Here is a 23260-nt window from a genome sequence, read left to right as displayed (position 1 = left end):
CCATGGACAGAGGGGTCTGGCGAGCTGCAGTGCGTGGGGTCGCAGAGTCGGACAGGACCGAAGCGACTCAGCACGCGCGCACGCAAACCTCACGTCAGATCTCGTTCCGGTGACCTGCGCCTTGGAAGGCTGATACATAACGCTCTCACGCGAAAGCACGAAGACACCTTCGCGCCCGGACTTTCAAACTGCAGAGGAGCCACACCCCCGGAAACCGGAAGCTTTACAACTAGCTCCCCCTTGCCGGCCGGGCAGGGGTGGGTGGGGGAGCCGCCCCAGGAACTGCAACTCCCAGAATGCAGCGCGAAGCTTCCGGTTTCCGGCGAGAGGACCTGAGTGAGTGTTTACACCGGCGGCCCTGCGGCCGGGTTCCTTCCGCGGGACGGGTGAGGGCGCTGGGGCCCGGGCCGCGCGGGATCGACCTGTGGTGACTAGTTAGCTGCTTCTGTGGGAGTGGTGGGGTCGTCACCCAAGAGATAGTGTCTCTGTCGCAATATTAACTATAAGTGACCTTGGGCCTCTGACTTCATCTTTCTAGAGCTCGGTTCCTTCGGCTATAATATGTAGATGATAATGCCTGTCTCAGAACAGTTGTGAGGATTAAGTGATATATAGTATATTAAAAGATCCATTTCCTTCCCAACCATCAACCTGGAGATGGAAGGTTTAGGATCTGCTGCACAGCCTCGAAGCCTTTTCTTTCCTCTTCCAAAGAAGCCACTTTGGAAGCAATAATGATTCTAACAGGGGCTTGTCTTGTCTTAATTCTCTCAACCGGCGGGTTTCTGATTCATTTTCTGGGTACCCATAAGTACCGGGCATTGAGTCAATAAAGACAAAAAATTCTACGCTTTGCTTTCAAGAGCCTCTAAGAATGTGACGCAGAGACTATTGAGAACTAAATAGTATAGATATTTGTAACCCTTTGTCATGAGGGAATGTGACAACAACAGGGGGGAGAGAGACAGAGAACAGAGGAGGTTGTGTTTGAGTTGCTCTTGATCGGAGTTTGCTTAGAGAGGGAAGAGGGAAGAGGAGTTACAGGCAGAGTTAGCAGATGAGCAGAGTGGGGGAGAGCTTTGTTATGAATCCAGGCTTGGTGGGGGTGGACTTAAGTGTTGGGAAGGGTGGGGCAGCCCAGAACTCTTGAGAGGGGAAGACTGGTAGAGAGAACAGATGTGAATGTTTTTGAAAGCCAGGCTGTGGCGTTTAAACTTATTCATAGAAGTGGTTTGATTTCTAAACAGAGGAGTGTCTTGATCAGATCTGCATTTTAAAATGATGAGTGGCAGCATGTATATTTAACAGGGAGAAGCAGGAGGCAGGGAGCTTCTGGTAAAGCTGTTGTGGTGGTTAAAGCAAAAGTTGATGAAGAAGCACGGAGTGTATGTAAGGGAAAGGGTTGGATGATCTCATTTGAACCTCACAACGCTCCTGTTAGGTGGGATGGCATTTTTATGTCCACTGTAAAGCCAAAGAGGCTTAGAGAGCCGAAGGTTCCTGCTGCCATAGAATGAGTGAAAAGAGGACCTCAGATTCTAGTTCAGGCCTCCTGATGCTGCATCCTGAGCTTTTCCAACAGAGTCACAGAGAATTCTCATTCAACCCCTTGGTGGGGTGGGTATGGTGTAGGTCTATCCTTTAACCAACAAAGCTTTGTTCCTTTACAGGGAGAAAGAGAGAGCGCGAAAGAGAGAGGATGTCTCTCTCAGATTGGCACCTGGCGGTGAAGCTGGCTGACCAGCCACTTGCCCCCAAATCTATTCTTCGGTTGCCAGAGACAGAACTCGGAGAATACTCCCTGGGGGGATATAGTATTTCATTTCTGAAGCAGCTTATTGCTGGCAAACTCCAGGAGTCTGTTCCAGACCCTGAGCTGATTGGTAAGTCTCTGTGGACTGGGGATGGGCTTCTGCTCTGATTTCTTTTGGGGGAGAATCATTCTGGAATCACAAGGGTAAATTAAGAGTTTGGGATTTGTTGTCTCTTAATGTAAACACCGGGCTGCCCTAGTGGTTCAGTGGTAAAGAATCTGCCTGCCTATGCAGGAGATGCAGGTTCAACCCCTGGGTGGCAAAGATCCCCTGAAGAGCAAAATGGGAACCCACTGCAGTATCCTTGCCTGGGAGATGCCATGGGTGGAGGAGCCTGATGGGCTACAATCCATGGGGTCGCAAAAGAGTCGGACACGACTTAGAGACTAAACGAAAACAAATGTTAACACTGCTGGGAAGTGATTGTTGTTAGGTGAATAGAAACAAATCATATAATAAAATTGCATTGGTTGGTTGCCATTTTAGTTGTACAATATACTGAACTACTTCATCACAACATTCCTTAACTATAACATTCTTTGAAAGAGCAAGAACTTGGGTTGGAAGGAGGTGCTGGCTAGGGAAAGGCCCTTAGTATATGGCATTTGAGGTAGGTCTTAAGGGATGGTTAGAAGGATTTTTGGTTGGTTGGTTGGTTGGTTAGAGGGAAGGCAGTGAAAAAGGAGAGATGGCAAGGGCATTCTAGGTGGAGGAAGAAGGAATTTAAATATAATTTCTTTCTTTCTCTTTTTTATTTTTGACTATGCTGTGTGATGTGCAGAATCTTTGTTGCCTGACCAGGGAGCAAACCCTGGACTCCAGCATTACTTTCACTCTAATGAAAGTGAATATAATTAAATTGTATTATTAATGCAATGGCATATAAACAAGCAAAATGGTATACACTAGAAAAAAGTGTATTTTCAATCATGCATGCTAAGTCTCTTCAGTTGTGTCCAACTCTTTGCGACCCCATAGACTGTAGCCCACCAGGCTCCTCTGTCCATGGGATTTTCCAACCCAGCTGGAGTGGGTTTCTATGTCTTCCTCCAGAGGATCTTCCTAATCCAAGGATTGAACTCATGTCTCTTAAGTCTTCTGCACTGGCAAGCGGGTTCTTTACCACTAGTGCTACCTGGGAAACCATATATTATTAATGCAATGGCATATAAACAGGCAAAATGGTATAAGCTGGCAAAAAAGTGTTTTTAGTCATAAAAACATGGGGTTCATTCTTTTTTATTGTTACATTCTCCCATTCATTTAAATGGTGCAGTCTCTATGATGTTAAGCTGTAGAGTTTTCCTGTGCATAGATTCTGTATTTTATCAGTTTGTGCTTGTAACAATTGTTATTAAAATGTATTTGTTTATTTATTTTCAAACTTTATTTATTTTGTATTGGGATATAGTCTGTTAACATTGTTGTGGTAGTTTCAGGTGAACAGTGAAGGAAGTCAGCGGTACATATACATGTATCCATTTTCCCCAGGCCCCGCTTCCATCCAGGCTGGCAAAGTGTATTTATTAAGAGTACTTTTTAAAGCATATATCATTCTCTAGCTATCTGTCCAATCAACATAAGGTTCTTAGGGGACAAAAGTCATTTAAATTGTTATGAGGAGCAAAATATAAATGAACGATTCTTTTTTTTTTTCCCCCAGATCTGATATACTGTGGCCGGAAGCTAAAAGATGATCAGACCCTTGACTTTTATGGCATTCAACCTGGATCCACAGTCCATGTTCTGCGCAAGTCCTGGCCTGAGCCTGATCAGAAACCGGGTGAGTGTTGGCTCTTAGACAGGCAGAGCTTCTGAAATACCTGCACGGGAAGGAGGGTCTGTGTGTCCTTGAGGCAAGGGCCTGGGTGGAACTTGGGGAGATTTACTGAGATGATAATAAAGGATATCTTTATTATTTATTGGATTAGACACATTGATGAACAGTGTAATTTTGATCTTCTTGCTGCCAGCTGCCACTAACAGAAGGCACTTTTAAGTTTATTACCCATTGTCTTAGTGGGATGGAGAGTATGTATCTATTTAAATTCCTTTAGGGCAACAGTTTATTTCTCAGTGAACCTTGTATTTTTTTGTTATTTTTGTTTTCATCAGAAAGAAGCTGAAAACTCCTTGCCCTCCTCTAAATGTTATGGTGTGTTGTCATGTTCGCAAATCTTCCCACCAACTGCCTCAGGCGGGTGATTTGTTCAGTCACTTCACTCCTGCTAATTTATTTTCCTGGAGTTTGAGAATATTCGAATGGTATGAAAGTAGCTCTTGGAGGAAACATACAAAGCCTCTCATGCCTTTCTGACTTATTGATAAAAGGTGTTGCTTGGAATTCATAATTTAAATTTCGCATCTGTGTTTTAAAAGCCTCCCTGAGGATAAAGCTAAGCTGTGTAAGAGATTAGCTTTGTTAAAAAACGGACAGTTTGACATATTTTAATAATGTTCACAATTGCTGTGACTGGTTATCAGCTTGAAATTCTCCCTCTTTTCAATTCTAAACATAAAGGACAAAAAGATCTTCTTTTGTACACTGATGGGAAGTGAGAAAGAGAAAGGCAGTCTCTGGTATCCAGGGGCTGGCCTGGCCTTCAGCTAGGCCTTGAATCGTGAACAGTTTCACAGGTCACCAGCATCTACAAGGCCACTCACTCTGGGGCTGTAATGGATCCAGATAAAGACAAGATTTCTTCTCATTTCTGAACCTGCACATTGACCAACCACAGAAATGACCAAATAACCCTCTATCCTGCCTATTAGGAGTGACTGCTGTTTCTTCACCAAATTTAGCTTTCATCTTGCTCTAGTTTTCCTTCCTTCTAGGTAAGAATTATTAAGATACCTAATCATAAAATCACCCCCACTTCCTGACAGCCTCCAATCCACAACAAAACCCTACTTCCTTAAGCTTCCCCCACCAAGTCCCCTAACTAAAGCCCAGATCCTCTGAGTCCCTTCTGGCACGCTCTTGTTGAGATGCCCCATGGTTCTGGTGGTGCACATCCCCTCTGTAAGAGCAGTAAACACACTTTGCACAGCTGCAGGTGTGCCCCTCTGGTCTTTGGCTGGAGGGGATTGACAGACAGAAAGGATCGTTTGTTGCCTCTTCCAGCCAGATTGTTGCTGTTTGATATCTCATTTAATCAAGTGGCTCAGCAGGTCAGGTAACAGTATTAGCATTTTATACATGAAGAAAAAGAGAGTTAGAAAGGTATTCATTCAAGGTCATCTGCTTAGAAAAATAAATGCAAAAGCTGGGATGTGAATCCAGGTTTTCCTGGCTCAAGAGTGTTCTCTCCACTGGGCTGGCTGCCTCCCACTTCCAAAGGATGAGATTAGCTCAGAGACATTAAAGAGACAACCGTAACTCTTAGCTGATTATGGGCTTAAGATTTTGAGTCCTTTTTATCCCCTGGAAATTTATTTTTGAAACAAATGGACTTTTTATTCAGAGGTGAAAATAAACTTTTAGATTTGAAAAGAAATTTTTGTGACAGCATTTTAGATATTTTATCCTTGAGTGTTCTTTCAAACGGAGAAGGCAATGGCACCCCACTCCAGTACTCTTGCCTGGGAAACCCCATGGACAGAAGAGCCTGGTAGGCTGCAGCCCATGGGGTCGCGGAGAGTCGGACACGACTGAGCGACTTCACTTTCACTTTTCACTGTCATGCACTGGAGGAGGAAATGGCAACCCACTCCAGTATTCTTGCCTGGAGAATCCCAGGGACGGGGGAGCCTGGAGGGCTGCCATCTATGGGGTCGCACAGAGTCGGACACGACTGACGCGACTAAGCAGCAGCAGCAGCAGCAGTTCTTTCAAAAGGAAGCACATTTCTTTATCTTCCACCAGATTAGATCCTGTAGGAGGAGAAGGTGTCAGTTGCTTCCTTCCCACCTGGATCCCTTTGGTGGTTCTCTGCAGAAGGTTACAAATCCTTTTAGGATCTCACTTAAGCCTGCTGTTTGAGCAGGGATGTGTACCCTGGGCTCCAGCACAGAAACAACTTAGTGTTCCTTCAAAGCACCTTGTGCTTATATTCTCCCAAGCCTTTGCACTTGTTCTCATTTAGGCCTGCAGTACCTTTTCCCTCAGTCACCGTCTGTTGTACCTTCAATACTCCTCTCAAACATTCTCTCCTGGGAGGTAGCTCCGTGTGGTTCTCCCTGTCAGTAGTGCTGTCTGCCTCCATGTGCCTGGTGCCCTCACTGTGGTCCACGTCTCTGTTGTTGAAGCCCTCGGCATGGTATTTTGTAATTGTGTGTATACGTGTTTGATTCTGTCTCATTTCTCCTACTGTCTTAAGGGTTTGTTGATGGCAGGGACTCAAATTACTTTTTGCATTCCTGTGCCTTGCACAAAACAAGATTCACTCCAAAAGCGTAGAGTAAATGCTTAGCACAGATTTGTTTAATGAATAAGCCAGGTCATTTACTTCAGGTGAATATTTTTCAAAAGAGACAACCCTCATGATTAGAACTATAGTTAAGGGTGTGGTCGCCACATGGAACCCCAGGGGTGCCATTCTCCTTGCTTTGGGAATTGTGCCTCTGGAGTTGAGCAGTGCAAGGCCATATAATCACAAGTAGCCTTCCTGGGTGAGAGTCACCACACTTTTAAAAGTGTGATCCAAGGTGGACTTCCTGCCTACTCCCCCTTCTTTTACTGAAATTTCTATGAAATGGGCGGATGTCCTAAATTATCTATGAAATGGGCGGATGTCCTAAATAGTAAAGTAACCAAGTAAAACTAAGACACCTGCTAGACTTCCCCATATGTATGAGTCATAACATCCAAAGATCAAAAAGGAGCTTTGAGTCCTAGTGACATGCTTGTTTTTGGACATGTGATAAAAGTTTGTTCAGAAGCCTAGAGGTACAGTGTTGCCTTGGTCCTTCTTGTATTTGTTTTTTTTTTTTTAATCAAAATAATATTACAGAGGCCTGAAAGAAAATACCCAGGAGAAAACAGTTACCCCCCCGATCCTGTCACCTTGGCTTGTTCCCTTCCAGCCTTGGGCCACACGCACACTGACATCTCATAAAGTTTTACTAGAGAACACCCATACAACTTTATGTTCTATTTCTTTCTCTTAACATATTGTGTCAACATGGCTCCATATTGTTCAGATGGCTTGCAGCACTTATTTTAAATCACTGCACAAAAGTCTACTGAGTTCTTTATACCCTCCTCCTTTCCAAGTGTGAAAAGTCTAGAATTCCTGCAGTGGGACATTGATCAGAACAGTCTCTTTCCTAAGGTAAGAGTCTCCTCTGCTAGAACTTGACTTTGTTTATCTACCGAAGAGGCTTAAAAACAGAGGGCAGTTTTCATGTCTGTGGCGTAGCTTTTTTTGATCGGGTGCCCATTCTTAGTGGGGTGAGGAGGGAAGAGAACCCGCACCTGGACTCTGGCTGAAGCGATGCTCTGCGTCTGGTGGCAGGGGTGAGGCCCTGGTCACAGGGTAACTGAATGTCTCATCCCCAGAACCTGTGGACAAAGCGGCTGCCTTGAGGGAGTTCCGAGTGCTGCACACGGCCCTGCACAGCAGCTCCTCCTACAGGGAGGCGGTGAGTGTGTGCTGCGCCCCCTGCGAGACTCTTGGCAGACCTGCTGGAGAGGAGTGATGCAGAGAGGGAGCCGGAAGTTGGTTGCCATGGCTCCCCAGAGTTCCTTGGGGAGATTTCGCCATGTCTGTGGGTCCCAGTAGAACCCCGTCTTCCCCCAAAGAGGCTCTCAGCTAGGCATTGTTGATTCCCTCTAATGATAATGGTACCGCCTCTCCTGACATTGGCCTCGTGGAATGAATATAGTTACAGTCAAAGGATCTGTATGCTGTTTCTGCTGGGCCTCATTCTTTGACTTGGACTGAAGTGCTTGCCCACCGCTCCTTCCCAGGATCCCGTCACTGGGAAAATGCACTGATGACTTTTCATAAGGAGAGTTGATAAGCAAGATGAAGACAGCTGCAAACTTCCCAATATATATAAATGCAAAATGATAGTAGTTTGGAGATTGAAAAGGACTTTTGGAATCTAGAGAAACCTTTGTTATTGGGCTTATAATAAGAGCTTTTATTGTGAAAGCATTAGAATTAGAAATGGGGGAAAGGACCATAGATTGAAGGCTTATTGTGATCTTGCTTTTGTGTTGTTTCCCCTCCAGTAAGCCATGATCTCAGAGGGAAAAAAAGAGGTTCATCTCTTTCCTGGAGCTATTGTTCCATTGTGGTGGTGTGTGTACAAGCACTTAGAGGAAGGAAGTACTTCAGCTGTGTATGGGTATTTCTGAGTACACCAAGCTAGTGGGATTGCTCAGCCCTCCCCATTTCTCCTGCAGGTCTTTAAGATGCTCAGCAATAAGGAATCTCTGGATCAGATCATTGTGGCCACCCCAGGCCTCAGCAGTGACCCCATTGCTCTTGGTAAGTGCAAGGCTGAACTGAAGGAAATAGGAACTGTTGAAGAAGGAGAAGCCAGGAGGAGGCAATTACCTTAAGGAAGCTTTGACACATCATGTGAAGATTCACTGGTCTTGTGGCAGGAGGGGGAGTAATCCAGATGTGTTCCATATACCCAACCCTCCAAGAGCTGCAGCACCACAGAGAAATTGTGGCCTCACTAACACCAGAAATGAGACTGTGAGGAAGACATGTGAGGGCAGCAGTTAGCCCAAACCACAGCAGTCAGGGAAGACCTCCTGCACACCTTGATGGACAAGGGAAGAACCTAGAGATATGGGGAAAAGAGGCTGGGGTGCTGTACACAGTACGTAACCTCCGTGTGGGGGGCAAATGGGGAGCAAAATGGAGAGCACGTGGGTTTTGCTGCTGGCACTTTGTTTCCCCTGCTTTCCATGAGTATCCCTGTTAAGCTGGTTGCTCCAAGGCCTCCCCGGTGGATCTGGCTAAATTTCCTGTCTCTGAGATGAGCCCTGTTCTCCTTCAGGGGTTCTCCAGGACAAGGACCTCTTCTCTGTCTTTGCTGATCCCAACATGCTTGATACGTAAGTATACCCACCTTACTAAGGGCACTTTTTCTCTCCTCATGGTTGGGCCAGAAGCCTAATGCTCGCCCTGGATTCTGCTCTTGGAGCCCATCCCCCAAATCTGTCTTCTAAATGTGTCGGGAGGTGGGGAGGAGCCAGGGCTGGAGGATGGGGTGGGAGGGGGGTGAGGACAAAGCCCAAGGGCAGGGGCAGGCAGAGGTGGGGATGAAGCAGGGTCCCGAGGGAGGTGGCTTTGCAGGCCAGGTTCAGTTTAGATTTCATTCAGTAGATATTAGGGAGTTTGTGAAGGATTTTAAGCTGGGAAAGAAATAGGTGCATACGTCCCAAAATTTTTGAGTTGGAAGGGAAAGTAGAGGTTATGTCCCTTTATCTTCAAGTGAAGAAAACAGCCAAACCCTCAGGAGAGAAGGGACCAAAGACTGCCCAATGAAGTGGTGTCAGGGTCAAGACAGGAGACTACCCCTGAGCCTCTGGGCTGTGTGTGTCCCATCATGCATTGCCAGAGAGGATAGTGAAGCATCTGCGGGGGCCCTGGTGAAGGCCTGCTGATGCTGGAGGCAGAGCAGCAGGAAGACAAGCCACCTGGAGGGAGGTGCTGAAGACTGGGAAATTTAAGGGCAAGCAGGGGTGACTTGACTGTTATGAGGGGTGCCCAGAATTCCTGTCAAACCCAAGGATGCTCTTTCCTTCTTAGTCACCCTTGAGTTTCTTCCTGCTCCATCTCAGGTTGGTGCCTGCTCACCCTGCTCTGGTCAATGCCATTGTCCTGGTCCTGCACTCGGTGGCAGGCAGCACCCCACTGCCAGGGGCCGACTCCTCTTCCCGGGGCATGCCCTCCAGCTCCTACCGGGACATGCCAGGTGAGCCCCTGGACAGCGGAATGCGGGCCCCCTGGTGAACGGGCAGTGGCCCAGGGCTTTGCTTTACTCGCAGCTATGTATAGTGCTGGCAGAGGGTGTTCCTTGGGAACTCTGGGTTTGAGTCAGGGAGAGCATCTGTCCTGTAATTTTCCAGGGGAGAGATGAGAACATGAATTTGGAGTAACTAGCGCCGAGATGCTGGAGCAGCGCCTGTGCCTTCCTGTTCCTCCTCCTGAAATCTGTCCTCCCTCCTCCAGGTGGCTTCCTGTTTGAAGGGCTCTCTGATGATGAGGATGACTTTCACCCAGTAAGTGACCAGACTGCCTGCCATTGGGGGGAGATGGTGCTGGGGAGGCACCCTCCCTGGGACCGGGCACGCCCAGCAGGGGGTGGTCAGAGGTCCTTTGGGGGCCCAGGTGTGTCACACTATTGCTGTGAACCTGGCAGCCTGGGGAGTCTCCCTAGGAACTGTTCCTGGAGCAGGGGTGGAGTTCTTCTGAGAACCATTCAGGGCTGCCACCCTGATCTGGGCATCTCCCTTGTCCAGAGTGCCAGGTCCACACCCTCAAGCAGCACCCCCAGCTCCCGCCCAGCTTCCCTGGGGTACAGTGGAGCTGCCGGGCCCCGGCCCATCACCCAGAGCGAGCTGGCCACTGCCCTGGCCCTGGCCAGCACTCCGGAGAGCAGCTCTCACACGCCAACTCCTGGTACCCAGGTATGGAGAGAGGGGGTGGGAAGGTCCAGGCCAGGCCCCAGGTATGGAGAGAGGGGCTGGGAAGGTCCAGGCCAGGCCCCCATGGAGAAGGGCCCAGTGGTAGAGTGGGTTTCCCTTTGCTGATCCTGGTGCTGCATCTGCTTTGATCTGAGCTCTACCTGGAGCCCCAGTGAGTTTCCCACTGCAGCTCAGGTGACCTCCCCTCACCTACCTTTAGGCTCAGAAGTCTGGGGTTCATCCCAGGCCTGACTGACTCTTAACAGCAGTTGGAAGAACCTCTTGTCGCATAATGGGTCCTTACGTATTCCTGAAAGTGGCCAAGGATACATCACAGGCTTAAGCGTTCCTGGTGACAGTCACTCCAGCTGGCAAGGCCATTTCTCCTCTCCCAGTGTGGGTCCTAGGCTCGGTCAGGGGTCCCATTCCATCTCCCTGGAGCAAAAGAGTACAGAACTCTTCTGCCCACATGGAGAGCTTTTAGGTAGCTCTGTGTGGCTGTCTTATGCTGGCCCCTGCTGGGAGGCAGTGGTGAGGCACCCAGGGCACCCTGGGGTGATGTGACAGCAGTGGGTGTGTGCTGGGAGACTGGGATGGCTCTGAGGGTGGCACTGACCATGGTCTATCTCTAGGGCCACTCCTCAGGGACCTCCCCAATGTCCTCCAGCGTCCAGTCAGGGACGCCCATCACCAACGATCTCTTCAGCCAAGCCCTGCAGCACGCCCTGCAGGCCTCTGGGCAGCCCAGCCTTCAGGTCAGTCTTCCCCCTTCTGATGTTCACAAGCTTTCTTTGGTACTTTGGGCACTGAGCTTTTCTCTGCTCTCTGGAGACCCTTCCCACTTGGCCTGCTTTGCTGCAGGAACAGCTGGGGTGTGGCAGCATGAGAGGAGAGGGTGCTCCCAGCAAGGGCAGTTGTCCCTGCAGCTTCCACTCCTGCACCCAATGCCCATGGCCTGGCTCCACTGACCGCCTGGCTTGGGTATTTCAGTGGCTATTTCAATTGAGGAGTCACTCATCCATCCTGTGAGCATTGACTGAGCCTTGAGCATATCTGGTTCAGGCCTAGTCCAGCTTCTGGTATAGCGATGAGCCAGTCCTCATTCCCACCATGGAGGGGTGCCAGACAGTCACTGAACTGAGGGAACAACAGGGTGAGAAGCTGGCCGAGGCTTGAGGTCATGTAAAACTTTTCTGAGAAAGTGGTGTTGTACCTACTGTCAAAGAATTAATTAGAGGTTAGCCAGGCAGAGAAGGGGGTGTTTGGTTGAGGGCATATGGTGTCCCGGCAGTGGCAGCTACCTGTTTGAGCGAATGTGGAGGTACACATGGCAAATTGGCAAGAGCAGAAGGCCAGAGTAAGGGAAAGCAGACGCCTGAGCGTGAGGGCCTTGAGTGCCTGTGTAAGGAGATGAGGTTTGTCCTGCAGTCACCAGGGAGCGACACCATCTCCCCAGCCTCATGGAACATGGAAGCTTAGCTAGCAGCTAAGTGCATGACCCAAAGGGTTCACATTTTTTTGCACGCCTCTGTGCACAAGCTGTTTGCTTTACTCTCTTTCCTTTGCTCCTAAGCCTGGGGCATGAACGTCATTTCTGGAACTGGTCCATGGTCATGAAGCCATTAAGTGACAGGGACAGGGTCTGGCCCATGTGGTTCTCACTGCCCTACGTAGCTCTGGTGGACTGTGAGGGGAGCAGGAGCAGGACCTGGAGACAGTTGGTCTTTTCAGTTCCTTCATCATCTGCAGCCTGATGCTTGTTCGCTCTGCTCTTCAGCTCAGAAGCTTTTATGTCTCCACCTGGCCTGTAAAATGAATTTGAGTTGATTTCTGTGGTTTTCTAAAAATCCTCAACATCCTCACCCTTGTTTGCCTGCTTCTTTGAATTTGCATTTCATCCCAACTGCCTTCTCTTTCCACAAGGAGAACACATCCTTTTCCCTAAGGTGTGCACGTCCTCTTTTATGAGACAGAGATATTGAAAATACTAAATTTCTTTAAATCCATAGAGAAGGCCTTTCATAGCTGAAAGTCAAACAATCAAGGAACCATTGTATAAAGAGTAACATATATTTTGAGTTCATGAATGTGAAAGTTTCTGCAAAGCAAATCAAATCATACCAACATACAAAAAGAACAAGCAAAGTCTGAAAGCTGATCACAAACTGGGAAAGAAATCTATAATGTAGATCAAAGGGCAAAACCTCCCTGAATTGAAGTTCTAGTGATTTAGGACCAACAGCTCCATAGAAAAGCAGGCGAAGGATAGTAACAGACTGTTCACGAAAAAGGAAGTACAGATGGCCTGTAATTCCTTGCAGTCCCATTGCTCGGAATTTATCCCAGAGATGTATGTGCATGCAGAGTGTGACATTTGTACAGAACCAGTCACGCAGTGTTTCTAAAACAGCAAAGATTGGAAGCTGCCCTGTTGTGGTACATTTCAGGACATCCACAAGCGCTCTCTATGATACATTAATATGTCAGAAAAAAAGGAGAGATATAAGAAAAGGGTAAGTATAGGAATGTATATTTATATTTCTTCAAAGAAAATAAAATAGGTTATCAGGAACAGGGGAGAGGAGTAGATGAGCATGAAACTTTTCACAGTGTGGTGGTGGTGGTTTAATCGCTCAGTTGTGTCCAACTCTTGCACCCCTGCGGAGTGTAGCCCACCAGGCTCCTCTGTCCATGGGATATCCCAGGCAAGAATACTGGAGTGAGTTGCCATTTCCTTCTCCAGGGGATCTTCCCGACCCAAGGATCGAACCTGGGTCTCCTGCATCGCAGGCAGATTCTTTACCGACTGAGCCACCAGGCACTGTGTATCATACTAAAACAATGAAGTTAACTTAAAAGTGTGTGTTTGTCTATGGATACAGCTTAGAAAGAAAGTAATCTTTTGAAATTTAGACATTGAGTACTTTATGCTTTTTCTTTTTGATCTTTATGATACATTTCCCCCTTTTTTCATTGGAAAAACTTTTAATTTGTTCCCTAAACCCTCAGGCCTCTCTGTAGACCTCCTCTACAGCCCGCAGACCTCCTCGATGTGCTGTGTTGTTTGGAACTTCCTGTCAGCAGCTTTCCTAGAGGAACACACCTCCTTCTGCTAGAGGTGAACAAGTCTCTGTCAGATCCTTACTGACTGCTCCTGCCTGTCCTGTCTTTCTGCAGAGCCAGTGGCAGCCCCAGCTGCAGCAGCTGAGGGACATGGGCATCCAGGACGATGAGCTGAGCCTGCGGGCCCTGCAGGCCACCGGGGGGGATATCCAGGCGGCCCTGGAGCTCATCTTTGCCGGAGGAGCCCCGTGAGCTCCCTGCTCCTCCTGAACCGCCAGCAAACTGCTAAGGCGGCTGCCCATGGGAAGCACTCTTGAAGATGCCCCATCTCTACTCTCCCCAATACACCTGATGGTCGACCTTCTGCTTTGTCCAGTGTGTGGCCTTTCTGGCTGATCTGAGTGGGTAGAGGCGGTGGGGGGGGCAAGCGTGGTGTGTGGGTTCTGGTGCCATGGCATCAGCTGGCCCCTGCTTCTGGGCCCCGGGTGGAGAAGCTGAGATCCACGTCCCAAGATGCCGCGTGACACCCACACTGGCTTTTTTGGCAGAAGTTTCCAGTGATAGCCTCCAGGCCCTTTGGTGCTCTGGGTGTGGCCTCCTCCGAATGTGCCCAGTGACTGCTGCCCAGTCTCCAGGGTGGCTGCTGTGTTACAGCTGTGGCCAGAGGAGACTTGTGCTCCTGAGATGACCAGTCTGAGGAGTGGCCGAGTGGAAGCTCACCCCCCTCCCCCGCCATTGCTCCCTCTCCCAAAGGCTTGTGAAAGATTCCTTGTCCCTCCCCTGGCCTAGTCTCACCAGGCACTCTGATGCGCGCTCTGTAATGATGCCAGGATCCAGGCCTCAGAGCCGTGCCAGGAGGCAGGGCCCGCTTCTCTGTCCTGAAGGCATAAATACAAGAGCAGTTAAATAACAATACTAAACAACAACACCAACACCAACAGGGCCCAGCTTTCATGTTGCAGAGAGGGCACCAACTCCCAAGCTGCTGCTCCATCTGCCTGAGCTCTCGTTCCCCTTGGCACAGCATTCCCTGGTGCGTTGCAGACATGTCCAAGTTGAGCGAGTGGGTTTCATGTGCTTTGAATACTCTGTCAGGAAAAAATCCTTCCCTTCAGCTGGTGTTTCGGTGGGAAGTTGCTCAGAGGTCTGCTCCTGCCATGTGCCTTTGGCAGAGATTTCATCCGCGGCCTCCATGCTCACGTCATTCATCTTCTGCTTCTCACCTCTGGGGACAAAAGATTTACCCCTGATTAGGGCTGCCTACTCTGTCCTTGCTTCCTCAGAGCATTTACCTCTTAGCTCCCTTTCTGTCTCAAGGGACCACACAGAGCAAGCCTGCTCCCTCTGCTCTGTGAGCTGGGCTTCAGTTCAGGAGAGTTGGGCTTCCCAGGTGGTGCAGTGGTAAAGAATCAGCCTGTCAATGCAGGAGAAATGGGTTTGATCCCTGCGTTGGGAAGATCCCCTGGAGTAGGAAATGGCAACCCATTCCAGTATTCTTGCCTGGAGAACTTCATGGGCAGAGAGGAGCCTGGTGGCCTACAGTTCTTGGGGTCACAAAGAGTCGGACACAATTAAGAGACTGAGCACACACAAGGAGTTCACTTACCCTTGGACCTGTCCTCCTGGATTTGGCCCCTTGCATGTCCTGTTCATCTTTCCGGATGGCCTCCAGTCTCAGTGACACTTTACAGAGAGGTCCTTGGGAGGCTCCACTGTTCCACATGTGGTCTGAACATTGTTTTTTCCTTCCAGAAAATGGGAAGTCTCCACGTTTCCCTCCATCCAAGAGCTAACATTGAGGGGTGTTTGCATTGGCTGAAAGGACTCAAAACTCACCAGGCTTCTTGGTACCAGGCCTCTTCATGCCTCACTGGTCTGGCTGGAACCCAACTGCCTCTTTGTGGTCAGGAGCAAAGACCAGGAAGCTCTGTCTTTGAACCTGATGTGTCTGGCTTGTTTGTGATGGAAACAAAGGCCAATTCCATCCTCACAGGCTTGTCTGGTCAAATGGGGCTGACACAGCCCTTCCCGTCCCCATGATACAGCCCACCTTGAGCTGGTTTCCGTCCTGTGGCAACTTGCCCCCAGACCCCAGGGACTGTGCTAGGTCTCCTTGACACCCCCGGCCCATTATGCTGCGGAACAGTTGGGTTGCCTTGACCTGTCCCTGGAACTGACTCCCAAATACCAGTTATACTGCTTCCCAGAATTGAACTGTCGCCACAGTTTCCCTTTCCCTTCTTTGTCAGCTCTTTCCTCCAGGGTCTGGGTATGTTAGCTTTGCTTCCTGTAGCCATGTTTTAAATAATATATTTTGGGTCTGATAAGTGCCCTCACTGAGCCTGGGGCTTTCCAAGGGCCAAGGACTCCTTCCTCACTATTGTCCCCTTTATCCTTTCAACAAACATTCATTCGGTCTCTACTCTGCCAGTTAGACATGACGAGGGCCTTGCTCTCACAGAGCCGTGCCATTGGTAAGACAGACAAACGTGTTTACACTAAGCCTGATGAGAATAGGCAAGGCCGGTCCTGTGGGCTTGGGCTCATAGGAAACGGAGCTCAGTTGGTTAGGTTAGGGTGGGGTGTGTGTGTGTGAGGAACAGCTACCTGGAGAAGGTGGCATCTGACGTGAGGCCTGCAGCAGGTGAGGAGGAATTGGGCCGGAAGGGGTACATGCAGAGTGGGCTGGGAGTGGAGAGGACACGGCTCCTGGAGCCCTGGGTGTGAGGGTGGACTTCAAGGTAGGCAGAGGCTGGAGCGCTCTCAGCCATGTAAGGAGTTAGGACTTATCCTAGGGATAGTGGGAAGTCACAGGATAATCTGTATCAGCGGGGAGAGCTGGGTTTACATTTTAGAAAGGCTGCTAGTTGCTGTGTTTGAAGAGATGGGGAGTGGGGCAAGCTTGAGCAGGGGAGACTAGTGAGGAAGCTGTGATCCACTTAGAACCAACAGTGTGTGATGGGCAGTATAGCAGGTGCGGAGAAGAGTGAGTGGGGCGGGAGAGACTAGTCGGCGTTGACGGCTCATCTTGGCAAAGGTGAGTATATTATGATTAGCTCCATTTATCAGATGGGGCACCAAGGTTGAGAGGTTACCTGTCCCCAGTGTCATGGTGGTGCAGTGGGCAGATCAGCCTTGGAAGCTCAGGTCCACTTACTCCAAAGCTGGCAACCTTCCCACTGCTGCCCATGGCTTCTGAGAGTGAAGTGGGCGGGGGGGCGGATTTCATCAGGCTGAGGAGCTAAGGCTTCATCTTGAAGGCAGAGAGCAGCCCGTGGATGACTCTAGGCAGGGCAGTGGAGGACCAGACTTGTGTGAGAGAATCTGACAGCTGCGTGGAGGCTGGATTTGTGGGAAGTGAGACTGGGAGTGGGAGGCCAGCTAGGAGGCTCGCTGCCTGCAGATGGGACACAGTGAAGGCCTCGACGAGTTGCAGCAGGGGGCTGGGAGGAGGAGAGGGATGTGAGATGTGAAAGACCAGATCTGGGGGGCAGGCAGGATGTGAGTGGGTAGAGGGTGGTGCGGCAGGGGTGCGGCACTGGGCTTGGGATTCGGCGAACCAGACCAGTTGGGATATACTGAGCTGGAGGGGCTGTGAGACAGCCAGGTGGGGTTGTCTGGTAGACAGCTGGAGGTTTCTAGGCTGGAGATAATGATGAGGAAGTTTTAAATTGATTGGACTTGTGTCAAGAGAAAAGGGCATTCAGCTTTTCAAGGTAAGGCAGGGAAAGGGGCACCCATTAAGGAGTTAGACTTTAGCAAATAGTGACGGATGGACGTGGGACCCGGAAGGAGGAGATAGGCTGCTTCTGGGAAGGCTAGAGCAGGAGTCATCAGAGCTGGACAGTAAGAAGCTGGAAAGAACTGGACAAAATGGGCATGGTCAGGTGGTATGAAGTACCACCGAGAGTTTGGTGACCCAGGGGCTGACCTTAGACTTGACTACTTGAGCCATGGTGACCTTGGCACAGAGCCCAGTTGCAGGGGTTGAGGCCTGACTAGGTGGGGGCAGCGGAGGCAGGGAGGACAGAGAAGCCTGGAGTACCTGACGAGGGAGACGGCGGTTGGAGGGAAGATAGGCTAGAGAGTGAGTGTTTGCAGTTCAGCAGAGGTGAAGTTGGAATTGATCACGAGAACTTTTCTAGGAAGCGAAGGGGAAAAAAAAGGAAGCGACCCCGAAATAGAATATGCAAATATGCAGAGATGGGTGAGTTTTCTGAACAGATCCCTTCTCCTGATATAACTCAAATTTGGCTGGGCTGGCATAGGCTGGGCTGGCACAGCTTGCTGGGCACATGGGCCCAGGTTCTGCTCCTTGCCTCAGCCCCATATGGCCTGGGCCCCCGACCAAGCTCTGAGTCCTACCCTGAGGTGGCCTCTCGTAGCCTCTGCCACAGCCTTTGGCAGTGAACGTGTGTTGGGGATGGGGGTTGGGGGTGGTATTTAGGCCTCCCTCTCTCTGCTTACCCAGCCTCTCCAAACCCCCTCTGGCCCTGGGTTGGGGTTGGATCAGCTTGGCTGTGCCCCTGGCTCCCCTGGGGCTGGCCATATTTTGCGGTTGTTGGTAACAGAATTCTGCCTCCTGTATGCCTGAAATGCCTTTTGTGGAGGCCCAGGCACTGCCCTACTCCACCTTGGCAAAAGCAGCTCACAGCAATGCAGGGCAACAGTGCTCATTTATCAAGCACTCTCTCTGTGCCAGTCACGGAGCTAGGCACCCACATATGCCATCTCAGTTGATCCTCACAACAACTCTGAAAAGTAGACCTTATTATCTCCATTTACAGATGAGTGCTTCCTGTTAACTGGACGTGACTGTGCCGGGAAACGGGCCGTGCTAGAACTTGGGCAGGATTGTGTCCGCGTGATTCCATCAATGCACGCACCTGGGGCCTCATGCCTGCCTGGCAGGCCGGAAGCCACTCAAAGGGCCTAAAGGGCCTGCTCACTACTTATCCTTCCTGGAAGTGGCAGCCTGAGTCCTGGAGGGAAATCAGGCTTCTAAGTCAGACTGACTGAAGTGTAGATCTCTTTTCCATGGAGAACCTAACCTCTTGGAGTCTCAGTTGTGTCCTGTTTGACATTTTCCCTCAACATATGTAAGTGGACATTGACAACATGTATACCAGAGATGCCAAGGCACTCAGAGCTGGACTGGTGAATGTTCTAGATGACTGATGGAGTCAAGATCCTGATAAGGAGGCACCCCTGACAAGAGGGTTAGAAACAGGGACACTCTGAGGTCCTGTGTGTGGCAGGGGGAACCAGAAAACCACTTGTTCTTCTGCATGAAGGGGTCTCCTTTCTTCCCCTCTTGGGCCCAGATCCAGACTCAATCTTTCTCAACCAGTCTCTCAGAAAGCCACCACTGATAGATGGGAATTGGTTCAAGGACAACCCTAAGCTAAGATCAACAAGATTTAGCAACCCAGTGTCTCAGCCCAGCAAGGCGGTGCCTCTGGAGGGGCTGTAGTAGGAGCAGAGAAGTCTTTCCAGTCCTCGACTCCTCCATCTCTCTTCTAGGTGCTGTGTTCCGATCCGATGCCTCAATCTCTGAAGGAGATGGTCAAAAACCAGACTGCCTAGGATGATCTCAGTAGACATTTGTTAAATGACTGGTTGATGATGTCCTAGGGACCAACCAGGATTAAAGAGACCAAGCAAAGCCCCACAAAGGACTGAGTTGGAAGTGGAGTTATTTACCCTGGGGGAAAAAAAAAGATTTCAGGGGACATGACCTCTGTGTTGAAATCTCTGAAGGGCTCTATTCCAGGAAGAGTGATTAGATGTGGCCTGTGAGGACAGAAGCCTTAGAGGACAGATTTAGGACCACTGGGTAGGAGTCTTCCACTGGGGAAGGAACTTTTGTTTGTCAGAGCTAACGAGATGGGCAAGGCTGCCTTGGGGGTAAGTGCATCCTCACTGGATGTAAGCAGATGCTACATGACATCCAAAAGGGCTGTTGGAGGGGCTCCCAGGTTGGACTGAACGACCTCTGAGGGTTACTTCTGACTCTAAGAACTGGGGTATTCAGGAAAGAAAATGAACATGGGAAATCACGTGTCTGCATGCATTTCTTTTCCTCACTCAGGTGGCCCTAGCAGGCCCAAGGATCACATCAGAACTGGAAGGGTCCTGGGATGCCTTCTATCCTCCAGAGATTTAAAATCATGTTTATTTCAGCCTATAAACAAGAAGCAAATGCAGAAGATAGAATGAGGAAGCTTTGTCTACTGTGGTCTAGATATCAGATAGACCAGAAGAGCTACTGGTTTAGCCCCTCTTTCTCATTTTGTAAACAAAGAAATAGAGGCCTGGCCTGGGATAGGGTCTTGCTTAATGTGGGTCAGTGGCCAAGCTGGGACTTGATCTTTGGCCTCTCAGCCATATCTGGTCAGGAGACTGTTAGTCTTGATGGGTTCCACATGACTCCCACAAGATCCTACTCTGCCTCAGGCCTCGGGCACCAAGAATGGAAGCTCAGAGATGGATCTGAGGTGGGGTGGGGTGGGGGGTAGGGTGGAGCAGAGGGAGGAGTTTGTTTCCAGGAAGGCTTGGGAGCATGTAGAGTTGCCCCTTAAACAAGCGGGGTTAGTGGTGTTGACCCTCTGTGCAGTCGAAAATCCATGTGTGACTTACAGTCTGCCCTCTGACTCTGCTCTTCTGATGTGAGAATTTAACCAACCTGGGATTGGACTGTGTAGCTGCTGCTGCTGCTAAATAAATCACTTCAGTCATGTCCGACTCTGTGCGACCCCATAGACGGCAGCCCACCAGGCTCCGCCGTCCCTGGGATTCTCCAGGCAAGAATACTGGAGTGGGTTGCCATTTCCTTCTCCAGTGCATGAAAGGGAAAAGTGAAAGTGAAGTCGCTCAGTCGTTTCTGACTCTTAACGACCCCATGGTCTGCAGCCTACCAGGCTCCTCCGTCCATGGGAGTTTCCAGGCAAGAGTACTGGAGTGGGGTGCCATTGCCTTCTCCATGTAGCACTGTAGCATTTTCTATTAAAAAAAAAAAAAATCCACGTGTGAATGGACCCATGCAGTTCCAACCCATGTTCATGGGTCAACATTTAGTCTCGGCTAAGTTGGCTCTGTTCTGAAGTGGCCACCAGGTGGCACTCTCACCACAAGCCCAATGCCATATGGGCAGGGTTTGGGGGCAAGGAATGCTGCGCTGCCCCTGGAAGCCATGGGGAGCACCTATCATGTTTTGAGGTGATCTGAGTGCCGTGACGGGGCTCCGCTGGTGGCTCAGTGGTAAAGAACCTTCCTGCAATGCAGGAGACGTGGGTTTGATCGCTGGGTTGGGAAGATACCGTGGAGAAGGAAATGTCAAGCCACTCCAGTGTTCTTGCCTGGGAAATCCCATGGACAGAGGAGCCTAGCAGACTACAGTCCATTGGGTCACAAAGAGTTGGACATGACTTAGCACGAGTGCCGTGATAGAAGGAGAAAAGTTGTCTGTCTTCCCTGCCACCCTCTTGTTTATCTACCCTGTGGATTTTTAATTTTTGTCTCTCAACTTGGCTGGCCAGACTCTGATCTGAGCAGTATTATGTAGGACCAGTCATATAAAAATGCATCAAGAATGACTAGGACAGGGAACAAAGATGCAGAAATGGAATGCTGCTGGGAAGGGTTGACGCTCAGGGCTAAGAAAGGTGGAAATTCTGAGAACTTCTCCATTTAGGGTGATTCTGAGCTGGCCTAGAAGGAAGAGGCAGCCTTGGGTAGGAGCAGAGGGGTAGGCATTTGAGGGGAACATTCTATCAGAAGGGTAAGGGTGGGCAGACCACTGAGGGAAGCGTGAGGTGAGGGAACCATCAGAGTCTGCATGAGCCAAGGAGGGCTTCCTCTGCCTCACCTTGTCCAGCCTTGAGCCCTGACGTGGGCTACCAAGAGTTGGGCCAAGTCCAGTGGTGGCTGAGGCTGTTGTGACCATGCTTACAGCAATGATACAGTCATGGGCCTATACACCATGAGCACACAGTTAAGTTGGAATTCCCAGCCGTGGCTTACATGACTATAAATATCTGACTTGTGAATTATTTTAAAACTGGGAGTTTCAACACAAACTCATTTTTAGCTTCTCTTAAAAACTAGCTGCCCGTTTCACTGAGTGTACTTTCCCGTGGCCTCAGGGCTCGAGCTGAGTAGCAGCTGCCTTGTTGACAGGTCACCCTGGTCTCTCAGCCCCTGCAATGGGTGCTGGTGGTGATGGGGGGATAGGGAGAGTTGGTATTACTAGTAGCTGTAGGTCCTGGCTGGGCACCAAGCTCTGAGCCTCTTGAAGGGGCTGTTGTGGGCTTGGGCTCCTTATCCTGCCATCCTCATACCTCCCACTGACTTCTTATTAGGGGTGGGTCATTTCTTTAAAGACCAGGTGTAGTCATGGACTCAGGGTTGGGGAGGGGTCAGAGGAAGCTTGGAGTGTAAGGAATGCTCTGAGTAAGGCCCTGAAAGGTCTTGCTCAGAAGGCTTCCAGGGCCTCTTGTGGCTTTGGAGCTCTGAACCTCACGTCTGTGTGTGCCCATTTCTCTGATTCTGCAAGGGGTCGTCTTGGATTTGGCGCTGCCTCCACAGGGAGAACTACTTCAAGGTAGTTTTCTCCTAGACAGAAGCCCCTGCCTCATTTCTTTCTCCCAGCTTCCTCCCCTGACTCCCCCAAGGAGGAGCTGTAGGGAGGGGGAAGGCAGGAGGAATATGCCTCTGCCTCAGTATGCCTCTGCCTCAGACATGTCAGCATCCACATCTGTTGCTTCCTCTGCTGGTCCATTTCCCATCACTGGCTGTGACCATCCTTGGTCCTTGGCTGGACCATCCTTGGTTCAGGCCCAAAAGCCCACCTTGGGCCCCAGTGAGGAAAGCAAGCTCTTGTCACCTGTACCATTCTGATTTGACTTCCCTTCACTACCATGCCAGACCCTGGCCCTCTGCTTTCCCCACCCTGGATACCTCTTCCCCTTCATGCCCAGAGTCTAGCTGCACTCTCCTGCTAGAGTTACTGCCCCAAATCACTTTTATGGGCTTAGCTCTCACCTCCCCTGGCTGCCTGTAGCCAACCAGTTGTGGGCTGCCATCTGGCTCTGGCCCTTTGCCCCTAAGTTGGTTGGCCTGGGGTGTCCATTGGTGGTGAAGCAGGTGCTGAGATGAGCATGGAGGAGCCTAGCCAGAGGGCTCCCCCTTTGACAGGAGATGGGACAGTCTTCAACACTACCCCATCACCCCCACCCCAGCCTGGAAAAAAATTCCCTGGCACCTGCCCCAGTTTCCATCTGCTGCCCTATTGCTTGGGAGGCTGAGCCCAGCCCCTGACCTGCCCTCCTCTTGAGCACCTGGTAACCTGGGCCCTGTCTGGGTCCTTCTGAGGATTTTTTAGGTCCAGCCAGTCGCAGAAGGGTGGACTGTACTGAGAGTGTTATGATAGAGAAGGTAGGGGTGTGGGTCCCAGAGAGACTGCCTGGGCTGCCATCCCAGCCCTCCTCTAATAAGCTGTGTGACCTTGGGCACACCTCTTCCCCTCTCTGTACCCTGGTTTCCATGTTTGCAAAAGGAGCCAAATAATAATACCTACCTCTTAAGACTGTGAAGATGAAATGAATTCAAATGAGGCTATGAAAGATGCATGGCACATAGTAACCTCAGCATGAGCGATTTCTATTGGAGTCAGACTACTTAGGTCCCTAGCTTGGTTCCATCAGCTGAGTTTGGGCAGATCCTCTCCCTCCCTGTGCCTCAATTTCCTTCTTTAATATAGGGTTGTGCTCTCTCCCTCACTAAGGGAGAG

At 50.0% G+C, this 23260-nt stretch overlaps 3 protein-coding genes across 6 annotated transcripts in view; 2 read left to right on the top strand and 1 right to left on the bottom strand.

Moving 5' to 3' along the window:
* The first annotated feature begins 305 nt into the window (after positions 1-305).
* On the top strand, positions 306-13834 carry UBL7 (ubiquitin like 7). 3 transcript variants are annotated; one of them, XM_081549431.1, is made up of 11 exons: positions 306-336; positions 1671-1883; positions 3478-3597; positions 7315-7397; positions 8167-8251; positions 8775-8832; positions 9562-9695; positions 9953-10002; positions 10243-10410; positions 11040-11162; positions 13585-13834. In XM_081549431.1, the coding sequence occupies exons 2-11, from the start codon at positions 1700-1702 to the stop codon at positions 13720-13722; spliced, it is 1143 nt and encodes a 380-aa protein (XP_081405557.1). In that variant the 5' UTR covers positions 306-336; positions 1671-1699; the 3' UTR covers positions 13723-13834. The 3 variants fall into 3 exon arrangements, with proteins under 3 accessions (XP_081405557.1, XP_081405558.1, XP_081405559.1); XM_081549432.1 differs by having other exon boundaries at positions 315-386; XM_081549433.1 differs by having other exon boundaries at positions 315-427.
* Positions 10700-15556, bottom strand: LOC145529306 (uncharacterized). Of its 2 annotated transcripts, none has more exons than XM_081549434.1 (5): positions 15077-15556; positions 14446-14695; positions 14266-14348; positions 12116-12212; positions 10700-10842 (listed from the first exon to the last, which is right to left on the bottom strand). In XM_081549434.1, exons 1-5 carry the CDS (start codon positions 15121-15123, stop codon positions 10747-10749), a joined length of 573 nt encoding a protein of 190 aa, XP_081405560.1. In that variant the 5' UTR covers positions 15124-15556; the 3' UTR covers positions 10700-10746. The 2 variants fall into 2 exon arrangements, 1 of the variants encoding a protein (XP_081405560.1); XR_014071106.1 differs by lacking the exon at positions 10700-10842 and having other exon boundaries at positions 11610-12212; positions 15077-15215; positions 15307-15556.
* A 103-nt stretch (positions 15557-15659) lies between these two features.
* Positions 15660-23260, top strand: part of SEMA7A (semaphorin 7A (JohnMiltonHagen blood group)) — a 33477-nt gene continuing 25876 nt past the window's right edge. The window contains exon 1 of the mRNA XM_081549425.1: positions 15660-15739. The gene's annotated coding sequence lies outside the window, so the exon portion shown is untranslated. The remainder of the gene's footprint in view (positions 15740-23260) is intronic.

This window comes from Giraffa tippelskirchi, chromosome 12, assembly GCF_054371585.1.
Source record: "Giraffa tippelskirchi isolate mGirTip1 chromosome 12, T2T-mGirTip1v1.2.pri, whole genome shotgun sequence".
NCBI classification, from domain to species: domain Eukaryota; kingdom Metazoa; phylum Chordata; class Mammalia; order Artiodactyla; family Giraffidae; genus Giraffa; species Giraffa tippelskirchi.
The sequence above is the reverse complement of the archived record's forward strand: the minus strand, read 5'-3'. Positions and strand labels throughout refer to the sequence as shown.